The 23,187-nt window shown below is 41.2% G+C and overlaps 1 protein-coding gene across 1 annotated transcript in view; it reads right to left on the bottom strand.

Moving 5' to 3' along the window:
• Positions 1–23,187, bottom strand: part of LOC145395416 (uncharacterized) — a 149,017-nt gene that overhangs the window by 80,731 nt on the left and 45,099 nt on the right. Inside the window, exon 2 of the mRNA XM_080269020.1 lies at positions 13,031–13,213. Coding sequence (XP_080125146.1) covers positions 13,031–13,184 — 154 coding nt within the window. The 5' untranslated portion in view covers positions 13,185–13,213. The remainder of the gene's footprint in view (positions 1–13,030; positions 13,214–23,187) is intronic.

Genomic DNA, 23,187 nt, shown 5'->3' on the forward strand with positions numbered 1-23,187 from the left:
CAGCCTTCTCTTTACATCCATTCTAAGCGAATGACATTTAAACACTTTTTTCATTCCTCCCAGCACCTTTCCTACTTCATTTACTCTAAACTTCACTTCTGCATCTATTCTTCCATCCACAGCAACATGTGACACTAGATATTTAAAACAATCTACCTCCTCAAGCAACTCACCATTCAAAACTATATTTATCCCCCCTACCATCTATCAACCTCGTACACTTCATCACTTTACTCTTATTCTCATTTACTTTCAAATTCCTCCTTTCACACACCCTTCCAAACTACTCTACCAACTGTCTCAATCTCTCCTCTGAATCAGCCACCAGTGCAGTATCATCTGCAAACAGCAGCTGCTTCAGATTCCAATCTCCACCATCAATATTTACCAGACTCAGACCACCTATAACTCTTGCATTCACCTCCCTTATAACACCATCCATGCAAATATTAAACAACAAAGGCGACATCACACATCCCTGTCGCAGCCCCACTCTCACGGGAAACCAATCACTCACAGCATTTCCCACTCTTACACATGCTCTACTATTTACATAAAAACTTTTCACCCCTTTTAGTAACCTACCATCAAGTCCATACAATCTTAAAACAGTCCACAAAGCCTCCCTATCAATTCTATCATACGCTTTCTTTAAATCCATAAATGCCCAAAACACATCCTTGCCTTTCGCTAAATACTTTTCACACACTTGTCTCACAGCAAACACCTGATCAACGCATCCCCTCCCTCTCCTAAAGCCACACTGCTCATCACTAATCACTCCCCTCTGTACCCTCTCTAACTCTCATAATTAACACTCTACCATACACCTTACCTACAACACTCAACAGACTTATACCCCTAAAGCTAGTACATTCATACTTATCACCCTTGCCTTTATACAACGGGACCACACAAGCACTTGCCCAGTCAATTGGCACCATACCTTTCTCAAAGCACACATTCAACAATCTTACTAACCAGTCAACAATAGTCACTCCACCACCTTTCAGGCATTCCACAGCACACCCATCCATACCTGCAGCTTTCCCTGTTTTCATCTCCTTTACTGCCGTCTCCACTTCCTCCTTCGTGATCAAAGAATCATTCAACTCTCCCAACACATTTATTCCTTGCACCCTTCCATCCGCCACTATCTCAGCCACCCTTTCCTCCTCTACATTTAACAATCTTTCAAAATACTCTGCCCATCTCTTCCTTACTGCATCCATCTCAATTAACATCCTTCCATCCTCTGCTTTTACTCGTTCTTCCTTCCCAGACTCTCCCTTTCGCACCCTTTTCACCTCCTTCCAAAACATTGTCTTATTCTGTTGAAAATTCTCTGTAAGCCGCCTACCCCACCTCTCATCTGCTGCCACTTTAGCATCACGCACAGCCCTTCTCAACCTATTCCTCTTTTCCTTATACCTTTCATATGACATCTCATCCTTCCTCTGCAGCCACACTTCATACGCACGTCTCTTCTCAGCCACAGCCATACTTACTTCCTTGCACCACCATTCACTTCCTTTTCTTACACCACCACCCACACGTCTCACACCACACACCTCTTCTGCATGCCCCACCACAGCACTCTTAAACAACTGCCATTCCTCCTCCACACTGCCATTTTCCTAATCTTTCAGTGCGTTCCACTCATCTTTCAATTTCTCCTGATACTCTATCTTTTTCTCTCTTTTATCCAACTCACTCACTTTCAAAACCTCCCTGCCACACCTAACCCTCCTAGCTCTCACCCATCTCTTACCTACTCTTAACTTTCCCTCCACCAGGTAGTGGTCAGATATACCTCCACCCTCCCCTCTCAGAACTCTCACATCCAACAATCTTCCTATTACATTCCTAGACACAACCACATAGTCCATCAAAGCTCTATCAACAACCCTTTCACCCTCCTGTCTCACCCATGTATACTTATAAATATCTTTCTTCTCAAACAGCGTATTTCCAATCACCATCTCTCACTCAACACGCATCGCTATCATTCGTTCCCCATTTTCATTTCTTCCAGGCACACCATGCATACCAACTACACCTTCAATTGCTACATTTCCCACTCTAGCATTCAGATCTCCCATCATTACCACATTCACATTCGCTCCAAAACTCTGCAGACACTCATCAACATCATTCCAGAAAGACTCCCTTTCTTCTTCATCCCTTTCACTACCAGGCCCATATGCACTCACAAACACCCACAACTCACGTTCAAATTTCGCTTTCACCCGCATCAGTCTTGATGACACCTCCTTCCATTCAATCACACACTGCTGTACTTCCGGACTCACTAACAAGGTCACACCTTCTCTTGCCCTTCCTCTATCAACACCTGACGATCTTCCATTCACACTTCCAAACATAGACTCACCCTTCCCTTTCATCTTCGTTTCGCTCAAAGCTAACACATCCAACATTCTTCTCACAAACATTCTTCCAATCTCCTCCCTTTTAGCCTCAACTGTACTACATCCACGCACATTCATAGACCCAATCTTCAGGGTACGGAGATAACTCCATCCCCCATCCCTTTCTTAGGCCTGTTTCTTTTTAGGAACTAAAAAACAGAGGAGGGGGTCCCTAGTCCCTCACCCCGCCCCTTTTAGTCGCCTTTTACGACACGCAGGGAATACGGTGACAGTATTCTTCCTAACACAACCTGGTCGCAGAGTAGTAGTACCACCCCGTAGTGCGGCCAGATTGTGTTCTCCCCGCCACAGGGGGGGACACAATCACACCACACATCCCTGCCGCAGCCTCACTCTCACAGGAAATCAATCAGTCATTGTATTTCCCACTCTCTTACACACGCTGTACTGTTGACATAAAAACATTTCACTCCTATTAACAACCTATCCTAAAGTCCATACAATCTTTAAACTCAAACACACACACACACACACACACACACACACACACACACACACACACACACACACACACACACACACACACACACACACACACATATATATATATATATATATATATATATATATATATATATATATATATATATATATATATATATATATATATATATATATATATTTAAATAACAGAACGAAGGAAGGAAAAACAAATGAAAAAAAATAATAATCCACACACCAGATCACTGGTGTCCTCTGTTCATAAAATATCTGCAACAGTTACACTTGATCAGCTGTGGGTTGAAATTTGGAGGGAAACAACTCTGGGGAAGCGAGTTCCAGAGAGATGCAATTCGGGGAATGAAAGAATTCTGATAGGCAGAAGTTCTGCAGTATGGCTGAGTGACATCCAGTCATGAGCGCTATCAGATGCCAGAGTAGCACGAGGGAAGGCATGGAGAGGTGGCACCATGGACGCAACTACTTCTGAGCATTTACCGAAAATATATCTATAAAATAATGCAAGGGAGGCAACATTCCTTCTTACTTACAGGGGAAGTAGTTTATTTGTAATGGCAGGGTTGTTAAAAATTCTAACAGCTTTGTTCTGAATTTTATTTAGTTGTTTTAATGCAACCTCTCCACATCCATTCCACAAGGGTGAGCAATATTCAAGCTGAGAGCACACATGACTTATAAATTATAGCCAACTGCTCATCAGGGAAGAAGTTACGGACTCTGTAGAATAATCCAAGCTTCTTTGAGGCGGTTTTAACAAGTGATCTAACATGAGATGTCCAGCTGAGGGCATTGTTAAGTGAGACGCCAAGAATTTAAATACTTTTGGAGATGGGAATATTAGTTGCACTGAAGGTAATGTACGAATCTGGCAATATCTGTCTATCAATCTCTATCTATTTATATACCTAGGCTGCTTCCCCCAAGGAAAGGGAGGTAGCCGAGACAGGACGACACACTCTCCATTTACTCATGCATTCAAACACATTCATTCACATCTTAGCCCCAAAGGGGAGAATGGACAGATCCTCACCGCACCACACCGCACAAAGGTCAACTGCGCAATGCAATCAGTGACATCCGCAGCAGGGCCCGACAGCAGAACTGGTTTACCCCTGCCACATCATAACAGACCCATCCCCTTACCCGCACCTGACCTGACTAGCTGATCAGACCAAATGCGGGAGAATATCCCTCAGGGCTGCGTCATCACTTATTCATTCACAATTTCTCTCCATTTATTTCTGTCACGCACAGCCACTTTTCCTTGCTCAACAGACATCCCTCTCGCATCCAGCGCTCTCTTCACACTGTCCATCCATCCTATTCGTGGTCTTCCTCTCAGCCTTACACCTCTCACATCAGATCTAGTTATCTTTTTCACCAATCGCTCATTATCCATTCTCTCCATATGCCCAAACCATCGCAACACCCTCTGCTCAACTCTACCAGCCATCTCCCGAACAACTCTAGTTCTCCTTCGCACTTCATCATTTCGCACCCGATCCATACGCGTCACTCCACACATACTCCTGAGACACCTCATCTCCATTACATTCAAACTTTTCCTCTCTGCTACACCCATATTCCATGTTTCAGCCCCATATAATGCAGTCGGTACCACAACACCCTCATACAGCCTTCTCTTTACATCCATTCTAAGCGAATGACATTTAAACACTTTTTTCATTCCTCCCAGCACCTTTCCTACTTCATTTACTCTAAACTTCACTTCTGCATCTATTCTTCCATCCACAGCAACATGTGACACTAGATATTTAAAACAATCTACCTCCTCAAGCAACTCACCATTCAAAACTATATTCATCCCCCTACCATCTATCAACCTCGTACACTTCATCACTTTACTCTTATTCTCATTTACTTTCAAATTCCTCCTTTCACACACCCTTCCAAACTACTCTACCAACTGTCTCAATCTCTCCTCTGAATCAGCCACCAGTGCAGTATCATCTGCAAACAGCAGCTGCTTCAGATTCCAATCTCCACCATCAATATTTACCAGACTCAGACCACCTATAACTCTTGCATTCACCTCCCTTATAACACCATCCATGCAAATATTAAACAACAAAGGCGACATCACACATCCCTGTCGCAGCCCCACTCTCACGGGAAACCAATCACTCACAGCATTTCCCACTCTTACACATGCTCTACTATTTACATAAAAACTTTTCACCCCTTTTAGTAACCTACCATCAAGTCCATACAATCTTAAAACAGTCCACAAAGCCTCCCTATCAATTCTATCATACGCTTTCTTTAAATCCATAAATGCCCAAAACACATCCTTGCCTTTCGCTAAATACTTTTCACACACTTGTCTCACAGCAAACACCTGATCAACGCATCCCCTCCCTCTCCTAAAGCCACACTGCTCATCACTAATCACTCCCTCTGTACCCTCTCTAACTCTCATAATTAACACTCTACCATACACCTTACCTACAACACTCAACAGACTTATACCCCTAAAGCTAGTACATTCATACTTATCACCCTTGCCTTTATACAACGGGACCACACAAGCACTTGCCCAGTCAATTGGCACCATACCTTTCTCAAAGCACACATTCAACAATCTTACTAACCAGTCAACAATAGTCACTCCACCACCTTTCAGGCATTCCACAGCACACCCATCCATACCTGCAGCTTTCCCTGTTTTCATCTCCTTTACTGCCGTCTCCACTTCCTCCTTCGTGATCAAAGAATCATTCAACTCTCCCAACACATTTATTCCTTGCACCCTTCCATCCGCCACTATCTCAGCCACCCTTTCCTCCTCTACATTTAACAATCTTTCAAAATACTCTGCCCATCTCTTCCTTACTGCATCCATCTCAATTAACATCCTTCCATCCTCTGCTTTTACTCGTTCTTCCTTCCCAGACTCTCCCTTTCGCACCCTTTTCACCTCCTTCCAAAACATTGTCTTATTCTGTTGAAAATTCTCTGTAAGCCGCCTACCCCACCTCTCATCTGCTGCCACTTTAGCATCACGCACAGCCCTTCTCAACCTATTCCTCTTTTCCTTATACCTTTCATATGACATCTCATCCTTCCTCTGCAGCCACACTTCATACGCACGTCTCTTCTCAGCCACAGCCATACTTACTTCCTTGCACCACCATTCACTTCCTTTTCTTACACCACCACCCACACGTCTCACACCACACACCTCTTCTGCATGCCCCACCACAGCACTCTTAAACAACTGCCATTCCTCCTCCACACTGCCATTTTCCTAATCTTTCAGTGCGTTCCACTCATCTTTCAATTTCTCCTGATACTCTATCTTTTTCTCTCTTTTATCCAACTCACTCACTTTCAAAACCTCCCTGCCACACCTAACCCTCCTAGCTCTCACCCATCTCTTACCTACTCTTAACTTTCCCTCCACCAGGTAGTGGTCAGATATACCTCCACCCTCCCCTCTCAGAACTCTCACATCCAACAATCTTCCTATTACATTCCTAGACACAACCACATAGTCCATCAAAGCTCTATCAACAACCCTTCCACCCTCCTGTCTCACCCATGTATACTTATAAATATCTTTCTTCTCAAACAGCGTATTTCCAATCGCCATCTCTCACTCAACACGCATCGCTATCATTCGTTCCCCATTTTCATTTCTTCCAGGCACACCATGCATACCAACTACACCTTCAATTGCTACATTTCCCACTCTAGCATTCAGATCTCCCATCATTACCACATTCACATTCGCTCCAAAACTCTGCAGACACTCATCAACATCATTCCAGAAAGACTCCCTTTCTTCTTCATCCCTTTCACTACCAGGCCCATATGCACTCACAAACACCCACAACTCACGTTCAAATTTCGCTTTCACCCACATCAGTCTTGATGACACCTCCTTCCATTCAATCACACACTGCTGTACTTCCGGACTCACTAACAAGGTCACACCTTCTCTTGCCCTTCCTCTATCAACACCTGACGATCTTCCATTCACACTTCCAAACATAGACTCACCCTTCCCTTTCATCTTCGTTTCGCTCAAAGCTAACACATCCAACATTCTTCTCACAAACATTCTTCCAATCTCCTCCCTTTTAGCCTCAACTGTACTACATCCACGCACATTCATAGACCCAATCTTCAGGGTACGGGGATAACTCCATCCCCCATCCCTTTCTTAGGCCTGTTTCTTTTTAGGAACTAAAAAACAGAGGAGGGGGTCCCTAGTCCCTCACCCCGCCCCTTTTAGTCGCCTTTTACGACACGCAGGGAATACGGTGACAGTATTCTTCCTAACACAACCTGGTCGCAGAGTAGTAGTACCACCCCGTAGTGCGGCCAGATTGTGTTCTCCCCGCCACAGGGGGGGACACAATCACACCACACATCCCTGCCGCAGCCTCACTCTCACAGGAAATCAATCAGTCATAGTATTTCCCACTCTCTTACACACGCTGTACTGTTGACATAAAAACATTTCACTCCTATTAACAACCTATCCTAAAGTCCATACAATCTTTAAACTCAAACACACACACACACACACACACACACACACACACACACACACACACACACACACACACACACACACACACACACACACACACACACACACACACATATATATATATATATATATATATATATATATATATATATATATATATATATTTAAATAACAGAAGGAAGGAAGGAAAAACAAATGAAAAAAAATAATAATCCACACACCAGATCACTGGTGTCCTCTGTTCATAAAATATCTGCAACAGTTACACTTGATCAGCTGTGGGTTGAAATTTGGAGGGAAACAACTCTGGGGAAGCGAGTTCCAGAGAGATGCAATTCGGGGAATGAAAGAATTCTGATAGGCAGAAGTTCTGCAGTATGGCTGAGTGACATCCAGTCATGAGCGCTATCAGATGCCAGAGTAGCACGAGGGAAGGCATGGAGAGGTGGCACCATGGACGCAACTACTTCTGAGCATTTACCGAAAATATATCTATAAAATAATGCAAGGGAGGCAACATTCCTTCTTACTTACAGGGGAAGTAGTTTATTTGTAATGGCAGGGTTGTTAAAAATTCTAACAGCTTTGTTCTGAATTTTATTTAGTTGTTTTAATGCAACCTCTCCACATCCATTCCACAAGGGTGAGCAATATTCAAGCTGAGAGCACACATGACTTATAAATTATAGCCAACTGCTCATCAGGGAAGAAGTTACGGACTCTGTAGAATAATCCAAGTTTCTTTGAGGCGGTTTTAACAAGTGATCTAACATGAGATGTCCAGCTGAGGGCATTGTTAAGTGAGACGCCAAGAATTTAAATACTTTTGGAGATGGGAATATTAGTTGCACTGAAGGTAATGTACGAATCTGGCAATATCTGTCTATCAATCTCTATCTATTTATATACCTAGGCTGCTTCCCCCAAGGAAAGGGAGGTAGCCGAGACAGGACGCCACACTCTCCATTTACTCATGCATTCAAACACATTCATTCACATCTTAGCCCCAAAGGGGAGAATGGACAGATCCTCACCGCACCACACCGCACAAAGGTCAACTGCGCAATGCAATCAGTGACATCCGCAGCAGGGCCCGACAGCAGAACTGGTTTACCCCTGCCACATCATAACAGACCCATCCCCTTACCCGCACCTGACCTGACTAGCTGATCAGACCAAATGCGGGAGAATATCCCCTCAGGGCTGCGTCATCACTTATTCATTCACAATTTCTCTCCATTTATTTCTGTCACGCACAGCCACTTTTCCTTGCTCAAAAGACATCCCTCTCGCATCCAGCGCTCTCTTCACACTGTCCATCCATCCTATTCGTGGTCTTCCTCTCAGCCTTACACCTCTCACATCAGATCTAGTTATCTTTTTCACCAATCGCTCATTATCCATTCTCTCCATATGCCCAAACCATCGCAACACCCTCTGCTCAACTCTACCAGCCATCTCCCGAACAACTCCAGTTCTCCTTCGCACTTCATCATTTCGCACCCGATCCATACGCGTCACTCCACACATACTCCTGAGACACCTCATCTCCATTACATTCAAACTTTTCCTCTCTGCTACACCCATATTCCATGTTTCAGCCTCATATAATGCAGTCGGTACCACAACACCCTCATACAGCCTTCTCTTTACATCCATTCTAAGCGAATGACATTTAAACACATTTTTCATTCCTCCCAGCACCTTTCCTACTTCATTTATTCTAAACTTCACTTCTGCATCTATTCTTCCATCCACAGCAACATGTGACACTAGATATTTAAAACAATCTACCTCCTCAAGCAACTCACCATTCAAAACTATATTCATCCCCCTACCATCTATCAACCTCGTACACTTCATCACTTTACTCTTATTCTCATTTACTTTCAAATTCCTCCTTTCACACACCCTTCCAAACTACTCTACCAACTGTCTCAATCTCTCCTCTGAATCAGCCACCAGTGCAGTATCATCTGCAAACAGCAGCTGCTTCAGATTCCAATCTCCACCATCAATATTTACCAGACTCAGACCACCTATAACTCTTGCATTCACCTCCCTTACAACACCATCCATGCAAATATTAAACAACCAAGGCGACATCACACATCCCTGTCGCAGCCCCACTCTCACGGGAAACCAATCACTCACAGCATTTCCCACTCTTACACATGCTCTACTATTTACATAAAAACTTTTCACCCCCTTTTAGTAACCTACCATCAAGTCCATACAATCTTAAAACAGTCCACAAAGCCTCCCTATCAATTCTATCATACGCTTTCTTTAAATCCATAAATGCCCAAAACACATCCTTGCCTTTCGCTAAATACTTTTCACACACTTGTCTCACAGCAAACACCTGATCAACGCATCCCCTCCCTCTCCTAAAGCCACACTGCTCATCACTAATCACTCCCTCTGTACCCTCTCTAACTCTCATAATTAACACTCTACCATACACCTTACCTACAACACTCAACAGACTTATACCCCTAAAGCTAGTACATTCATACTTATCACCCTTGCCTTTATACAACGGGACCACACAAGCACTTGCCCAGTCAATTGGCACCATACCTTTCTCAAAGCACACATTCAACAATCTTACTAACCAGTCAACAATAGTCACTCCACCACCTTTCAGGCATTCCACAGCACACCCATCCATACCTGCAGCTTTCCCTGTTTTCATCTCCTCTACTGCCGTCTCCACTTCCTCCTTCGTGATCAAAGAATCATTCAACTCTCCCAACACATTTATTCCTTGCACCCTTCCATCCGCCACTATCTCAGCCACCCTTTCCTCCTCTACATTTAACAATCTTTCAAAATACTCTGCCCATCTCTTCCTTACTGCATCCATCTCAATTAACATCCTTCCATCCTCTGCTTTTACTCGTTCTTCCTTCCCAGACTCTCCCTTTCGCACCCTTTTCACCTCCTTCCAAAACATTGTCTTATTCTGTTGATAATTCTCTGTCAGCCGCCTACCCCACCTCTCATCTGCTGCCACTTTAGCATCACGCACAGCCCTTCTCAACCTATTCCTCTTTTCCTTATACCTTTCATATGACATCTCATCCTTTCTCTGCAGCCACACTTCATATGCACGTCTCTTCTCAGCCACAGCCATACTTACTTCCTCGCACCACCATTCACTTCCTTTTCTTACACCACCACCCACACGTCTCACACCACACACCTCTTCTGCATGCCGCACCACAGTACACTTTAACAACTGCCATTCCTCCTCCACGCTGCCATTTTCCCGATCTTTCACTGCGTTCCACTCATCTTTCAATTTCTCCTGATACTCTATCTTTTTCTCTCTTTTATCCAACTCACTTTCAAAACCTCCCTGCCACACCTAATCCTCCTAGCTCTCACCCATATCTTACCTACTCTTAACTTTCCCTCCACCAGGTAGTGGTCAGACATACCTCCACCCTCCCCTCTCAGAACTCTCACATCAATAAATTATATATATTTAGTTTTACTCGCATTAAAAGAGACAAGGTTGTTTTGTCCCCATTCACTGATCATAGATAGGTCTTGATTTATGGAGATGGCTGTACTGATTTGAGAGGTAGAGTTATTAGACGTTGTAAATGGGTGTCTGAGTGTGAATGAACTATGTAGTGTTGAGTCATCTGCGTATGAATGGATGGGATTGTGGGTGACAGGTAAGAGATCATTAATATGAACTAGGAACAGGGTTGGCGCCAGAACTAACCCCTGCGGCACGCCGGAGTTAATTGAGTGGAAATTGGAATATACATCATCTACTTTTACTCATATATTCCTGTCACTAGGATATGAAGAAATCAAAGGAACAAAAGACGTTAGTCCATAGCATGGGAGTTTGGACAGCAGGGAACGGTGCCATACTCCGTCGAAAGCTTTAGAAATATCAAGAGCTACTGCATGAGTTTCTCCATGTAGATTAATTGATTGATGGATGGTATGTGTTAGGAGATTGAGTATGTCAATGGTGGATCTTTCGTGGCGAAAACCATATTGTCTATCACTGATTAAGTTGTTGGATTCAAGATGTTTAACAATGTTGCTATTAATTAAAGTTTCAAATACCTTACCAAGAGAAGATGTGACAGCTATTGGTCTGTAATCAGAGAGATCAGAGGAACTTCATTTCCTCGGAATTGGGTGGATATTGGCTTCTTTCCATGAATTTGGGAATAAAGAAGTACAGATGCATAGTCTGAATAATTTAGCTAGAACAGAGGCAAGTTCAGGGGAACACTTTTTCAAAACAATAGGCGAAATTCCATCTGGGCCTGGAGCTTTGTTAGTAGGTAAATTGTCTAGGATGGATTTTACATATTATCTTGTCTGTATTTTAAGATGGGCAGTTTCGGGAGAGTCAAGTTCTAGTACTGGGACATTCTGGCTGGTATCGTCTATAGCCTATACATTATACTGTATATATATATATATATATATATATATATATATATATATATATATATATATATATATATATATATATATATATCCTCAAGTATATACCGGTATACAAGCATAACATTGGCGATACATTATAGACCCTTGTCACACTCCATTTTTTTATATATAAGCACTCCTTTAGCAGCCAACGCTACACTACCAGCATTAAAAATTAATTGCAACTTTCAGCACCTCTCCATCCACACCATACATCCGCAAAGTGTTTCATAATCCTGTCTAGTCTTCTTGTCATACACCTTTTCCAGATCCATAAATGCCAAGAATACCCTATAGTCTTTTACACTTGCATTCTTCACATTCTCACGGTAACAGTTGATCCAAACATCCCCTACTACACTTCAGCCTGTATTAACCTCAATTAAGGAAGCTCCCAAGCAGTTTATTTTTGCATTCAGCACAATAAAAATCCCTTGCGTGTTATTTTTGTCTTCCATGTTGGTGTGCAAAAGATAAATACAACATAAGAGGCAGCAGTAAGGCATAGTATGGAAATAAATCACCAAGGAGATTGTATTAGATATTCCTTAATCGACGAGAATGCGTGTCTTGAAAACACTGTTCGTTTCTAACCAGATATTCTGATATATTTCTCACCTTTCCTCTAATTATACTTCCATATAAGATTCTTAAATACATTCACCAATTATTATACTAAGTTTTTATTTACACTCACTTCTTTCGCCTGTATTTTTGTACATGAACATATCTGAGGTATTCCTACACTCCACTAGTATAATTTCTTAAACACTAATCTCTAGTAAAATCCCTAAGAAATATTTATGCCACTCTTTGCTAAACATAGGCTTGAATTCTCGTCAGTTGAAGAAACTCCCTAACACTTTTTCCTAAGCGACTTAATTTCCTTTTTACATCTTACATCTATGCTGCATAAATCATTCTAACATCGTCATACTAAGCCTAAATAACGTACAAAAAAGACAATAACCAACTGTATAGAAAAATGAATCGTTAAGGAAGAGGTGCTACGAAGCTTCCTTACCCAACGAGAACACGAGCCTTAGTCATCTCTTTATAGGCCATACCAACAACACCTGTTTTGCCGTTGTTTTATCTCTTCATTGCGTTATAACAAACAAATCCTACTCACCTAACTTCCAGTCAAGCAGTTTCTTGGGGTTAAACCCAAAATTACTACTACCACGACAGCCAAACAGTTCCGTCTCTCCCGTTGAGTCAGAGGCTGCCATCATCATCATCATCATCATCACCATCATCATCATCAAAGTCAGCACTGTCTTCATGATGGACGATTAAGCAGCAGCTTTTCAATCTGTAGCAGAGTTTGGTTAGGTTTTGTTAGACAGGTTAGGTTAGGTTAAGCTATTATGGGTTGGTTAAGTTAGCTTAAGTTAGATTAAGCTAGGTTTGTCTAGGTTAGGTTAATTATTTTAGGTTGTGTTAGGTTAGACAGGTTAGATTTAGTTAGGTTAGGTTAGGTTAGGTTAGTGTGGTTAGTTTGGGTTGGGTGTGTTTAGGTTAGGTTAGTTATGGCAGGTTTATTAGGTTAGGTTAGTCAGTTTCGATTAGGTTTGGTTTGTTAATGTGTGGTTAGTTAGGTTATGTCAGGTTTGTTAGCTTAGGTTACATTAAGTTAGGTTAATTGTGTTTGGGTTAGGTTAGGTTCAGTTGTGTTAGGTTAGGTTAGGTTAGGTTGTGTTATATTTAATTAGGTTCGTTAGCTTATTGTTGTTGAGTTAAATTAGGTTAGGTTAGTAAGAGCTGATTAGATAGATTACATTAGATTAGAATACTGCTTAGCTTATTGCCTATCTAATACACAACAGCATTATAATTCTAAGGCAAGGATGAAGAAAGCAAGGTTAGAAACCCTCATATTGTTCCCTTCATGAAAAATAAATAAATTAATTAATAAAATAAAACAAAACAAGATAATCTAGAGCCAAATTCAAGATCCATTCATTCCGAGATGACTGGACAGAGGTCATACGTTGTAGGAAATACAGACAGAGGGACACAATTCCAGAGTTGAACTGTTGCATACAAGGAAGACTGGGAGTAATTATTAACTCTTGGATTAGAGAGTTGGAATGAAATGAGATGAAAATCTGCTGCTTGGCGGATACTATGCTTATGCTGGTGTTATGGAGGGATGCATGCAGACAGTTCAAAGAAGCAGTGACCATTGAAGTGGCGATATAAAAGAGAAAAAACTGAAACAGTGCAACGAAGAGAAAGGGGTTAAAGGGAGCTAGTAAGAGGAGGAGAGTTAATGAAATCATAAGCCTTTTACTTCACCTATCTGAGAAGTGCTTTATGTCTGGAGCCTTCCCACACATGAGAGTTGTACTCTTCACAGGGGAGAGTAAAACATATATAAAGTCAACAACTATGCAAGAGTAAAGAAGGAATGGAGTCAGCTTAGACCATCTAATCTCTTGAAAGCAGATTTTACAGGAGAAGTAATACGATATTTCCAAGATAAATTCCAAGAGAATGAAACACCGAGTATGTTCAAAGATTATGCAGGCTAGAACTGGGTACAGTTAAAAATTAGAGGCTATGCAAGTGGTAAATTTTGACGGGTCGAAATATTAAATTACTAAGCTTCTGATGCATTAAAAGCAACAAGATTACTCTTGCTTCAGTCAGAGATAGGAGCAAAATCAGACATCAAGTGAGCCTTAGGCTCATCCTTGCCTGTTGAAATAACTGCTATTATGGGTCCTGCGGGAACAAGATGGAAAGGTGAAGGGTGGAATCATAAGCGTATAAGTGAGAGAAGCTAGATGAACACCTTACAAGGTCATTGATGAAGTGAAGGACGAGAGTTAGCGATAGGACAGAGCCTTATGGAACACTGTTATTGATAGCTTTACGAGAAGAACAGTGGTCGTCTACAACAGAAGCTACAGAACAGCCACAGAGGAAGCTAAAGGTGAAGGCACAGACAGAAGGTTTGAAACCATAAGAGAGCAGTTTAGAAAATAAAAATTTATACTGGACTCGATTAAAACCCTTGGAGATGTCAAGTGCATTGGCAAAGCTTTCGCCAAAGCCCCAAAAGGAGGATGCCCAGGAGTCTGAAATATATATATATATATATATATATATATATATATATATATATATATATATATATATATATATATATATATATATATATATATATATATATTTATATATATATATATAGATAGATAGATAGATAGATAGACTGATTAAAAACCTTAGAAGTACAAGATGTTAGAGCAAGTAGGTGAAAGTCAGCAGGCTGGGAAAGGTCATCCTTGTTTGGGACAGGCTGGATGAGAGCAAGCTTCCAGTAAGAAGGAAAGGTACAAGGTGACAAAGACGAAAAAGTTTACTTAGGCAGACCCTAATCACAGAAGCACATTTCCTGACCACAAAAGGAGGAACCCCACCAGGTCCATATGCCTAGATAGAACTGAGACCAGTGATGACAGAAAACACATCAATCAAAGAAATTTTAATGTCAGCCATGAGGAAGTCAGAGGGGGGAAGTGAAGGACGAACAGCACTTGAATAACCCAAATTGGATTTTATGAGGGTTTGAGCCAAGAGTTCTGCTTTATCGGTAGAAGAAAGAGCTACAGCGCCATCAGAATAGAAAAGAAAGGTTTCTGGCAAGGTGCCAGAAGGAGCATGAAGAATTTGAGTTCGAGATGTCGGAGCATTTAGTATGAATGACAATTTTTTTGACAGAGGGAAGGACAGTCTTAGCAAGATTCTGAGCAGAAGCATAAAAGAGATGAGATTCAGGGGTGAGATGGCTCCAGTACATTATGTAGGCCTTTTCCTTTTTGCAGACAGCATTAGACCAAGCGTGATTAAATCAAGGTAATTTTGCATTAGTCGTATGATAATGGAAATGAATGTATGCTTCCATGCCCAAGAGAATAACCACCCTAGTGCACAAGGCATACTCAGATGGCTCTAGGCCATGGAAGCAATATTCATTCCAGGGAAAATCACAGAAATACTGCCTGAGGGCCTCCGATCAGCAGCTTCAAAGTGTCAAAGCTGCCGCTTCTTGGGAGGGTCCACTTGCCATACTGGAGCGATAGGACAGGTTGAGGTCAAGGTTGTGATTAGGGAGCCCAACAGAGAGAAAATATTAACAGAATAAGCGGGAGTATTAGTTGTAAGGAATTGACAAGTACGTTGCATCTCTCTCCATTGCATTAGGGATACAGGTAGGGTGCTGTATAACCTGGTCTAGGTCATTAAGGATAAATAAAATGTAGGCTTTTTCACCAAATATGGTTAAGTGAAAGGAGAGAAGAGCCAAAAGTAGTGGGAAATATTAAAATCACCAAGAATGGAGATTTTAGAGAGAAAAATTTCATACGATGTGTTTCATCTTGAAAGTAGAATAGTCAAAGAATTTTTTTTTAGTTAGCAGAATTAGGGACTAAGTAAACAGCACAGATACATTTAGGCAGTGAAAGACAGGATAGCCGAGGTCAGAGAGTGGGGAATTCAGAATATTCAGGTTCAGGAACACGAGAACAAGACATGTTGCTCTGCATATACACACAATAACCACCACTGGCTTTTAAGAAAAGAAAGTAGGAGAATACAGAAAAGGGTGTGCTGTCAATAGGAGTGTTCGCACGCCTGTAGAAATGCCAGATGTCACCAATATTTTAATTTTTCAGATGGAAAAAAAAAATGTCAGGCAATAATTTAATGTCCTTTTTCATGCATCTTACTTATTGTAAAAATACATAAATATCTATTTCTTCTCTTTGAAACAGTATTGTGTCAATGCAGCATGAACAAAAGTAATTTTATATTCCAAAGCGGTTCCAGCCTGGTTTATGCATGCATGGAAATATATATGTATATCTTTATCCAATAACATTAATTAGTTATAATTTATACTAAAAAATTAAACTCCCTGTGAGTAAGAATAAAACCTAATTCATTTCATGAAAGCATGTCGATATTTATATGCTGCCTCCGGTAAAACAAGTTTTCCGAGGAAAACGAAACTTCTGTCTGTCTTCACTGGCTGATCTACTCCACCACCATGCTTGCTTCGTACGTCTGGCAACACTAGGCTTCGGTACTCCGTAACATTTTAGAGTCTAATAAATATTAAACTATGGATAGACCGTATGTGCCATTTTTTGTACAAGTCAGATTATATATAAATGCCAATATTCATACACCGTTTTTTACTTCTTACAGTCCAAAAACCGTTTTCTTGGCATATTTTGTACTAATCTTCTTAGGAAAGACTATACAAATATATTATTTTAGCGATATTTTGGGTGAAATAGCATAAGAGTGATTTACATTTTTTAAAGCTATTTGCTTAACCAGTATCGTAATTATCGATCAGAAAAATAACACTGAAATTTAACTAAGAGCCCCTTAGCCCACAGAAACGAAAACGAGACATAGTTTCTGGCGGTGTCTGGCGGATTTTCCTCTTCACGCGAACACTCCCATTCCCTCAGTATGGAAGGGATGATGAGGTTTTGAGGAAGAGAGGTGCTTATCAACAAAGAAAAATTAAAGGATAGACCATTAATGTTTGAAAAATGAAGAAATGAGTCAGAAAATCGTTGCAAGCATTTCTCTTGACAGTCACCAAGAGAGGGGCGGATGGTGGGGACTCTTATGGCCCATCCCCACGTCTGGGGATTCTGTAGCTGGGTGTTGAGATGCCATTATGTTTTTGATTTAGAAAAGGATGTGTACTGTGTAATGTGCATGTAGTTTGTTGTTGAGAGTTGGTGACATTGTATGGGAGAGTATGCTGGCCTAATCACTTTTTCACTGAAACAATGAAAAAGTTCAGCAAATGTGGATGGCTAGATGCTAGTCCTGAGGGCTGATGAAACAGGAGCTCCAGGTCTCCCTGTCATCAGCTTTCCATCCACCTTTTTAATTAACGCATACAGTATGTCGAAGCGTATAACAGCAACAGAGCCACTTGTGGAACAATGAAGTACTAATGACCAAATAATAAGTCAGACTACAATGCACATATTTATATTCATTCTCCTTCTGTAAAATGAAAATTTTCTTGCAATGTGTGTCTTGCGGTATATATATATATATATATATATATATATATATATATATATATATATACATACATGGAGCCACTGTGGTACAGTGGTAAAGTGTGCATTTTCGTACACTGAAGAACGAGGGTTCGCACCCAGCCAGGGTAATAAACTTTGCGAGTGTTCTTCAGGCCACGTACCGCATTGGCGGACACAAGCGGTGCTGTGGTTGAACCAGTGTCGCATACTATAAAGTATGCTTGCACCCAGTAGGCTTGCGCGGGCCAATTACACTAGGTTCACAGACTACACACACATCCAAAACCACTAGAACACTACAGTTACACTTACAAGCACTTCTCAACCTACATACAATCTCCACTAGACAGCCTAAGCCACTTGGTAGAGATACATTGGCTGTGCAGTGGATACTCAAACGGTTGATGATGATATATATATATGTGTGTGTGTTTGTGTGTGTGTGTGTGTGTACACACCTTTACCTTGAAGTGGTGCATACATGAAAGTCAGAATCGGGGGTAAATTTCGACGTAGAATCAGCTTCTGACATCTGTTTTTGTCTCTACCGTAAGATAATGTTGTTCTTGATGGATCGTACACTATTTTGCACTGTACACTTAATTTCAGTATCATGCAACAAAAAATTACTGCTGTATTATATTTATTATTAACTCACAAATATAGCGTTGGTGATGCACGGCTATATGAAGCATTTATTGTGCACCAACGATCAGCAAAATTCAAATTGTAAACAATGCAAAAAACAGTTTACCTAGTCGAAAATGCGATAAACTCAGGTGTCTTTACTCACAAGAATCGCTGCTGATGCTATTGTGATCCGTGACAGCTTGTAGCTGCAGCAGGCTCTGAGCATCAGAGGTGAGGGATTTCATACCCAAGGCTGTTATTCGAGAGCACTGACTCACTGCAGCGGAGCTGATGAATGGGTTGCTGTTTAGCAACAGGTACTTGAATTGGTGTGATGTTGTGAAGGCACAAGTCCTTCCGTGGATGACCAACGCAGTATGCACGAATGTCCTTGTTGCGGGACTCTTGCGCCTCTTAGTTCACCATTCCAATTGGCGGAGCCAATGACGCAATGACTTGCTCTCCATGATTGGGCACTTTGTATAAGGTTACTGGCATCGGGTACCAAGTGTATAGCTCGACTTACAGGTCCGCTGTGCTGTTGCAGTAGTTGGCAAATTTAGCAGAGTCCACATGATGCCAAGAAGGCAGCATTTGCAGAATGGTGTGAAGGAGATGGATGAGTTGTTCGTCGATACTGGTCACTTCAGGCGCTTTGATTTGTCGCTGAGCACTGGCCTTGATGCCATCGATCGACATTCCACCACCACCCCATCTAGGCTGGTCCACGTGGAGATGCAGGAGATGCCAGAATTCATCTTGGACGACCTTCTTGCACCAACTGAACTCTTCTTTGTCGGCTGCTGACCCACATTGCCATATCTTTAAGGTCAGTCAATAGCTAATGTGCAAGACACACTGGAAGAGGTAGATCTAGGCATGCAGGGTGCTCAGGCCAAATTGTATGTCCTCTTTGTTGACTGTCAGCTGGCGCACACAGTCAAGGTTGTTCATGAGTTTGGGCGAGGCAGAGTAAATGGGACAGCTCTGCATTGATGCTGTGCTGGTGATGATGTTCAGCACTTACCCGGTGATCATTGCTCCAATGTATAGTCCACACTGATGCTGACACTGTCCAGGTCAGTGGCTTGTGTCCGAAGATTTTTGATCTGCTGCTGCCAATATGACGACTCTTCTCTCCTGAGCTCAGCCATCTCCTTGCAGTATTCCAATTTCATCAGCCTGCAGAATCGAGTAGAACATTGTGCTTGATTGCTCCATACCACCTGATTGCCAACTCGAGTGGCACTAAAAAGGTCAAGAGGACCTAGCCATCTCGAGCTGCTTTGGACATGCCACCCTGCTTATAAAGGCTTTGGCCAGTGGGTCTGTCAAAACCCCACTTGCAGGTGAGCTGCAGGGTGAGTGTGCTGTCTCCACTGGCCATCTGGCAGACGGACTTTCCCGGCTTGAAGCATGTGATCACTCGTGTGGGTCAGCAGTGACCGCAATCGTATTTCTGCTCCCGTTGGCTCAGTGCTGATGTTTTCTGGGTAGCCAAGTTCCTTAGCAGATTGGATGAAGTTGTATGCTGGATAGATATTAACATCTTTTCTGGCGGAGAGTTGCATGAGCTCCCATGTTGCTTTTGTGAATTTCTCATCCACAAAAAGAGAGAGTGCTTCATCTTCTGAGTATGGCTTGGCCTTAGGAGTTTCATTACAGACCACTCAATGCACTTTTTCGGTCTTGTCGGGATTTCCACCGATCTACTGAGGACAAATGCCAGGTTGTTGCATCACTTCTCGTCCTCCTTCTCACTGCATACACCAGTTTATCAGCAGTGTATCTAATCAGTGATCGAGTTGTATTTCACTTTGCACTGCGTCTTTTCATGGAGAAATCCTTCTGCTGTCTGCCACTCTGGGGGAGCCAGAGTCCGCTGGAGTCAGGCCACTCATCAATGGACACTTCACCATTATGACATCTTGTTTCAGACATTGTTGTTGTCCACAAACTTCTCTTTTTGCCAGTATGACTTGGCCCACTTAGGGAAACTGGTGCAAAATGCCCAGTTGGGTAATATGGACCACCCTTCATAGCTGTGCTTGTAGCTGCTGATATCTGTCAGCAGCATCATGTAACTAATCCTCCCGCCATCAGCTGGCGTGAGCAAGGTACGGAGCATGGGCGCCACGTTCGGTTTGGTCGTGAGAAGTTTTTATTTTTTCAGCACCCTCTGAACTAATGGTGAGTATTTTGCAAAACAATGTTTTGTAAGGATATAGTGCGTATAATTTCAAATAATTGTGGACGATAACTTAGCTGTAGTGTGTGATTCAGATGGACAAATGAAGTAGTTATTTTCTTGTACGTGGTCAGAGATGAGGTTTGTTTACAATGAAAGCACCTCTAGGGCAAAACGACCCACATGCGATTGGGGTAAAATTGAACAATTTGCCATTTTACGTGAAGGTGGTCCGTATTACCCATTCACCTTTTGTGAAACTACCAATTCATTTTATTTTATTTATTTCATGATTTGAAAATTATAACGTGTTCTGTTGCACCAACGTTAAGCACTGTCATTGAACTTCAAGATGAACCTCAAAGGTTAGATGACAGTATCCAAGAAACACAATATGATGTCCAAAGACCTACTGATTCCACAAATGCGATGCTAATAGACCTACAACACAACCAGGTTTTGACAAAACACCTAATATTGCTAGTACCTCTGGCTACGTTTCTGTCTTTGAAATAAGTCCCCCACCTAAGGCAAATCAAACACTCGATTCAAAAACGGAAATCAGTGACAGCAGAATCAGAACACATAACAGCATCCCCTTACAAACCAAAACTGGATGAATCTCAAAGTGGAAAGACAAGAGCTGAAGTAATAAAGGGGACAAAGAGGAAGATTATATATGAAAAACAGCAGAAGGCAAAGAAAGCACAAAAGTCAAGGCCTATAAAAAAGGAAGAGAAGGGTAAATGAGACTTGAGATCATCTCAAGATGAGTCAAGTGAGTCTGATAATGATGACGACACACTCTGCTTTTACTACACTGAAAAATACAGCAAAACATCAGGAGAAGGGTGGACTCAGTGTACTACCTGTCTGCGTTAGGCACATGATGATTTTACAGGTGTTGATGAAGTTGATATTGAATTTGTGTGTGAGAATTGTTGGAGTACTTGAATACACATTGTGTTTATGATTTTTCATTTTAGTTTTCACCATGGAATAAGAAACAACTTTTGAGCATGACCATTCAATTTACTTTTCAATATAGAATTTAAAAAAAAAATCCCTAGGTAAGGTACAGGCATAACTATTTTGCATTTCTTTATACAAAAAAAGAATGAAGAGGAGGTTGTACTATTTCTAATATTCAATGAATTTATGATAATGTTCTTTTGTATGGACAGAATCAAAATAATGTAACATTTTTTTTCCACACAAAGAAAATATTTATGCTTCAAAAATGTTTCTATGTTATTATCTTCATACCCCTCAGGTGAGGGCCATTTTACCCAACCCGATGCACAAAATGGCCCACCAGCAAATGTTATTTTCTTTTAAATCTCACAATGAAACTATTCAGTTTTAATTTATTTTATGTTTATATAGTTGAGAAATAAACAAATTATTCAGATACCATCAGTCTTTAAATGTGGACATTATTAGGTACTCAAATCATGGACTCAAACCTTAAGTGTGCCGTTTTGCCCCACCTTCCCCTTTCTTTGAGGTGGACTATGAAGGCACTTATTTCTTTGCTATAACAGGCTGTTGGCTCTATGCCTTGTTTCTCAAGGAACATCATAATATTCTGCACTGTTGCATCTTTTACACCATCAATTTCAAATATGTGCTCAAATACTGCTTTCCTGGCCACTGTTGCAGTAATATATCACCACATGCCCAGGCTGTTGAACAGTCAAAGGATGGTTAAGCATGTTGCATATAAAATGTTAATATTATGATAATCACGCAACAAGTCATTCTGCATAATGATACGAAGAAATAACGCTGGATATGCCAAAACTATGAATATAATCAGTATGTATTGGAAAATATAGATGGTGCTGTTTAGAACATAGTAATTATCACAGTAAATTTATTCATGCGAAAGCAGATAAGAGCACCAGCATACAACTAGGACTTGTAGTCAAAACATATATCCACAATATGGAATTATAACTAGCATGTAGATCATTGTAGATTTTTTTAAAAATCCTTTATATGCTTGCCAATTTACATAAAATATTTGCATTGCCTGTTACTTTACAGAATTAATTAACTTATACAAGTTGTTTACTTAATCTGATTGCTTGATTCTACCACTAATCCACTCCTCACGACCTTAGCAATTCAGTGATGTCAGATACCATTGTTTCTGAGCACACGTAGAAGAATGAGAGTGCTTAGAACCTGAGATTCAAATTGTAACCATTTACAACATTGCAAATGAACTTGCAACAATAGTCTGTTTATGCATCATGCACACAGGCTCCTGTATAGAGAAGATAAATTGCTATCAAATCCTGTGAACATATTCCAGACGATCTGTGGTAAAACTACCCAGTTTTTATAAAGCTGAAATTTCTAATGTCACTTTTCAAACCG

Source organism: Coenobita brevimanus, chromosome 31, assembly GCF_032717465.1.
Source record: "Coenobita brevimanus isolate Jiangsu-jjx chromosome 31, ASM3271746v2, whole genome shotgun sequence".
Lineage (NCBI taxonomy): Eukaryota > Metazoa > Arthropoda > Malacostraca > Decapoda > Coenobitidae > Coenobita > Coenobita brevimanus.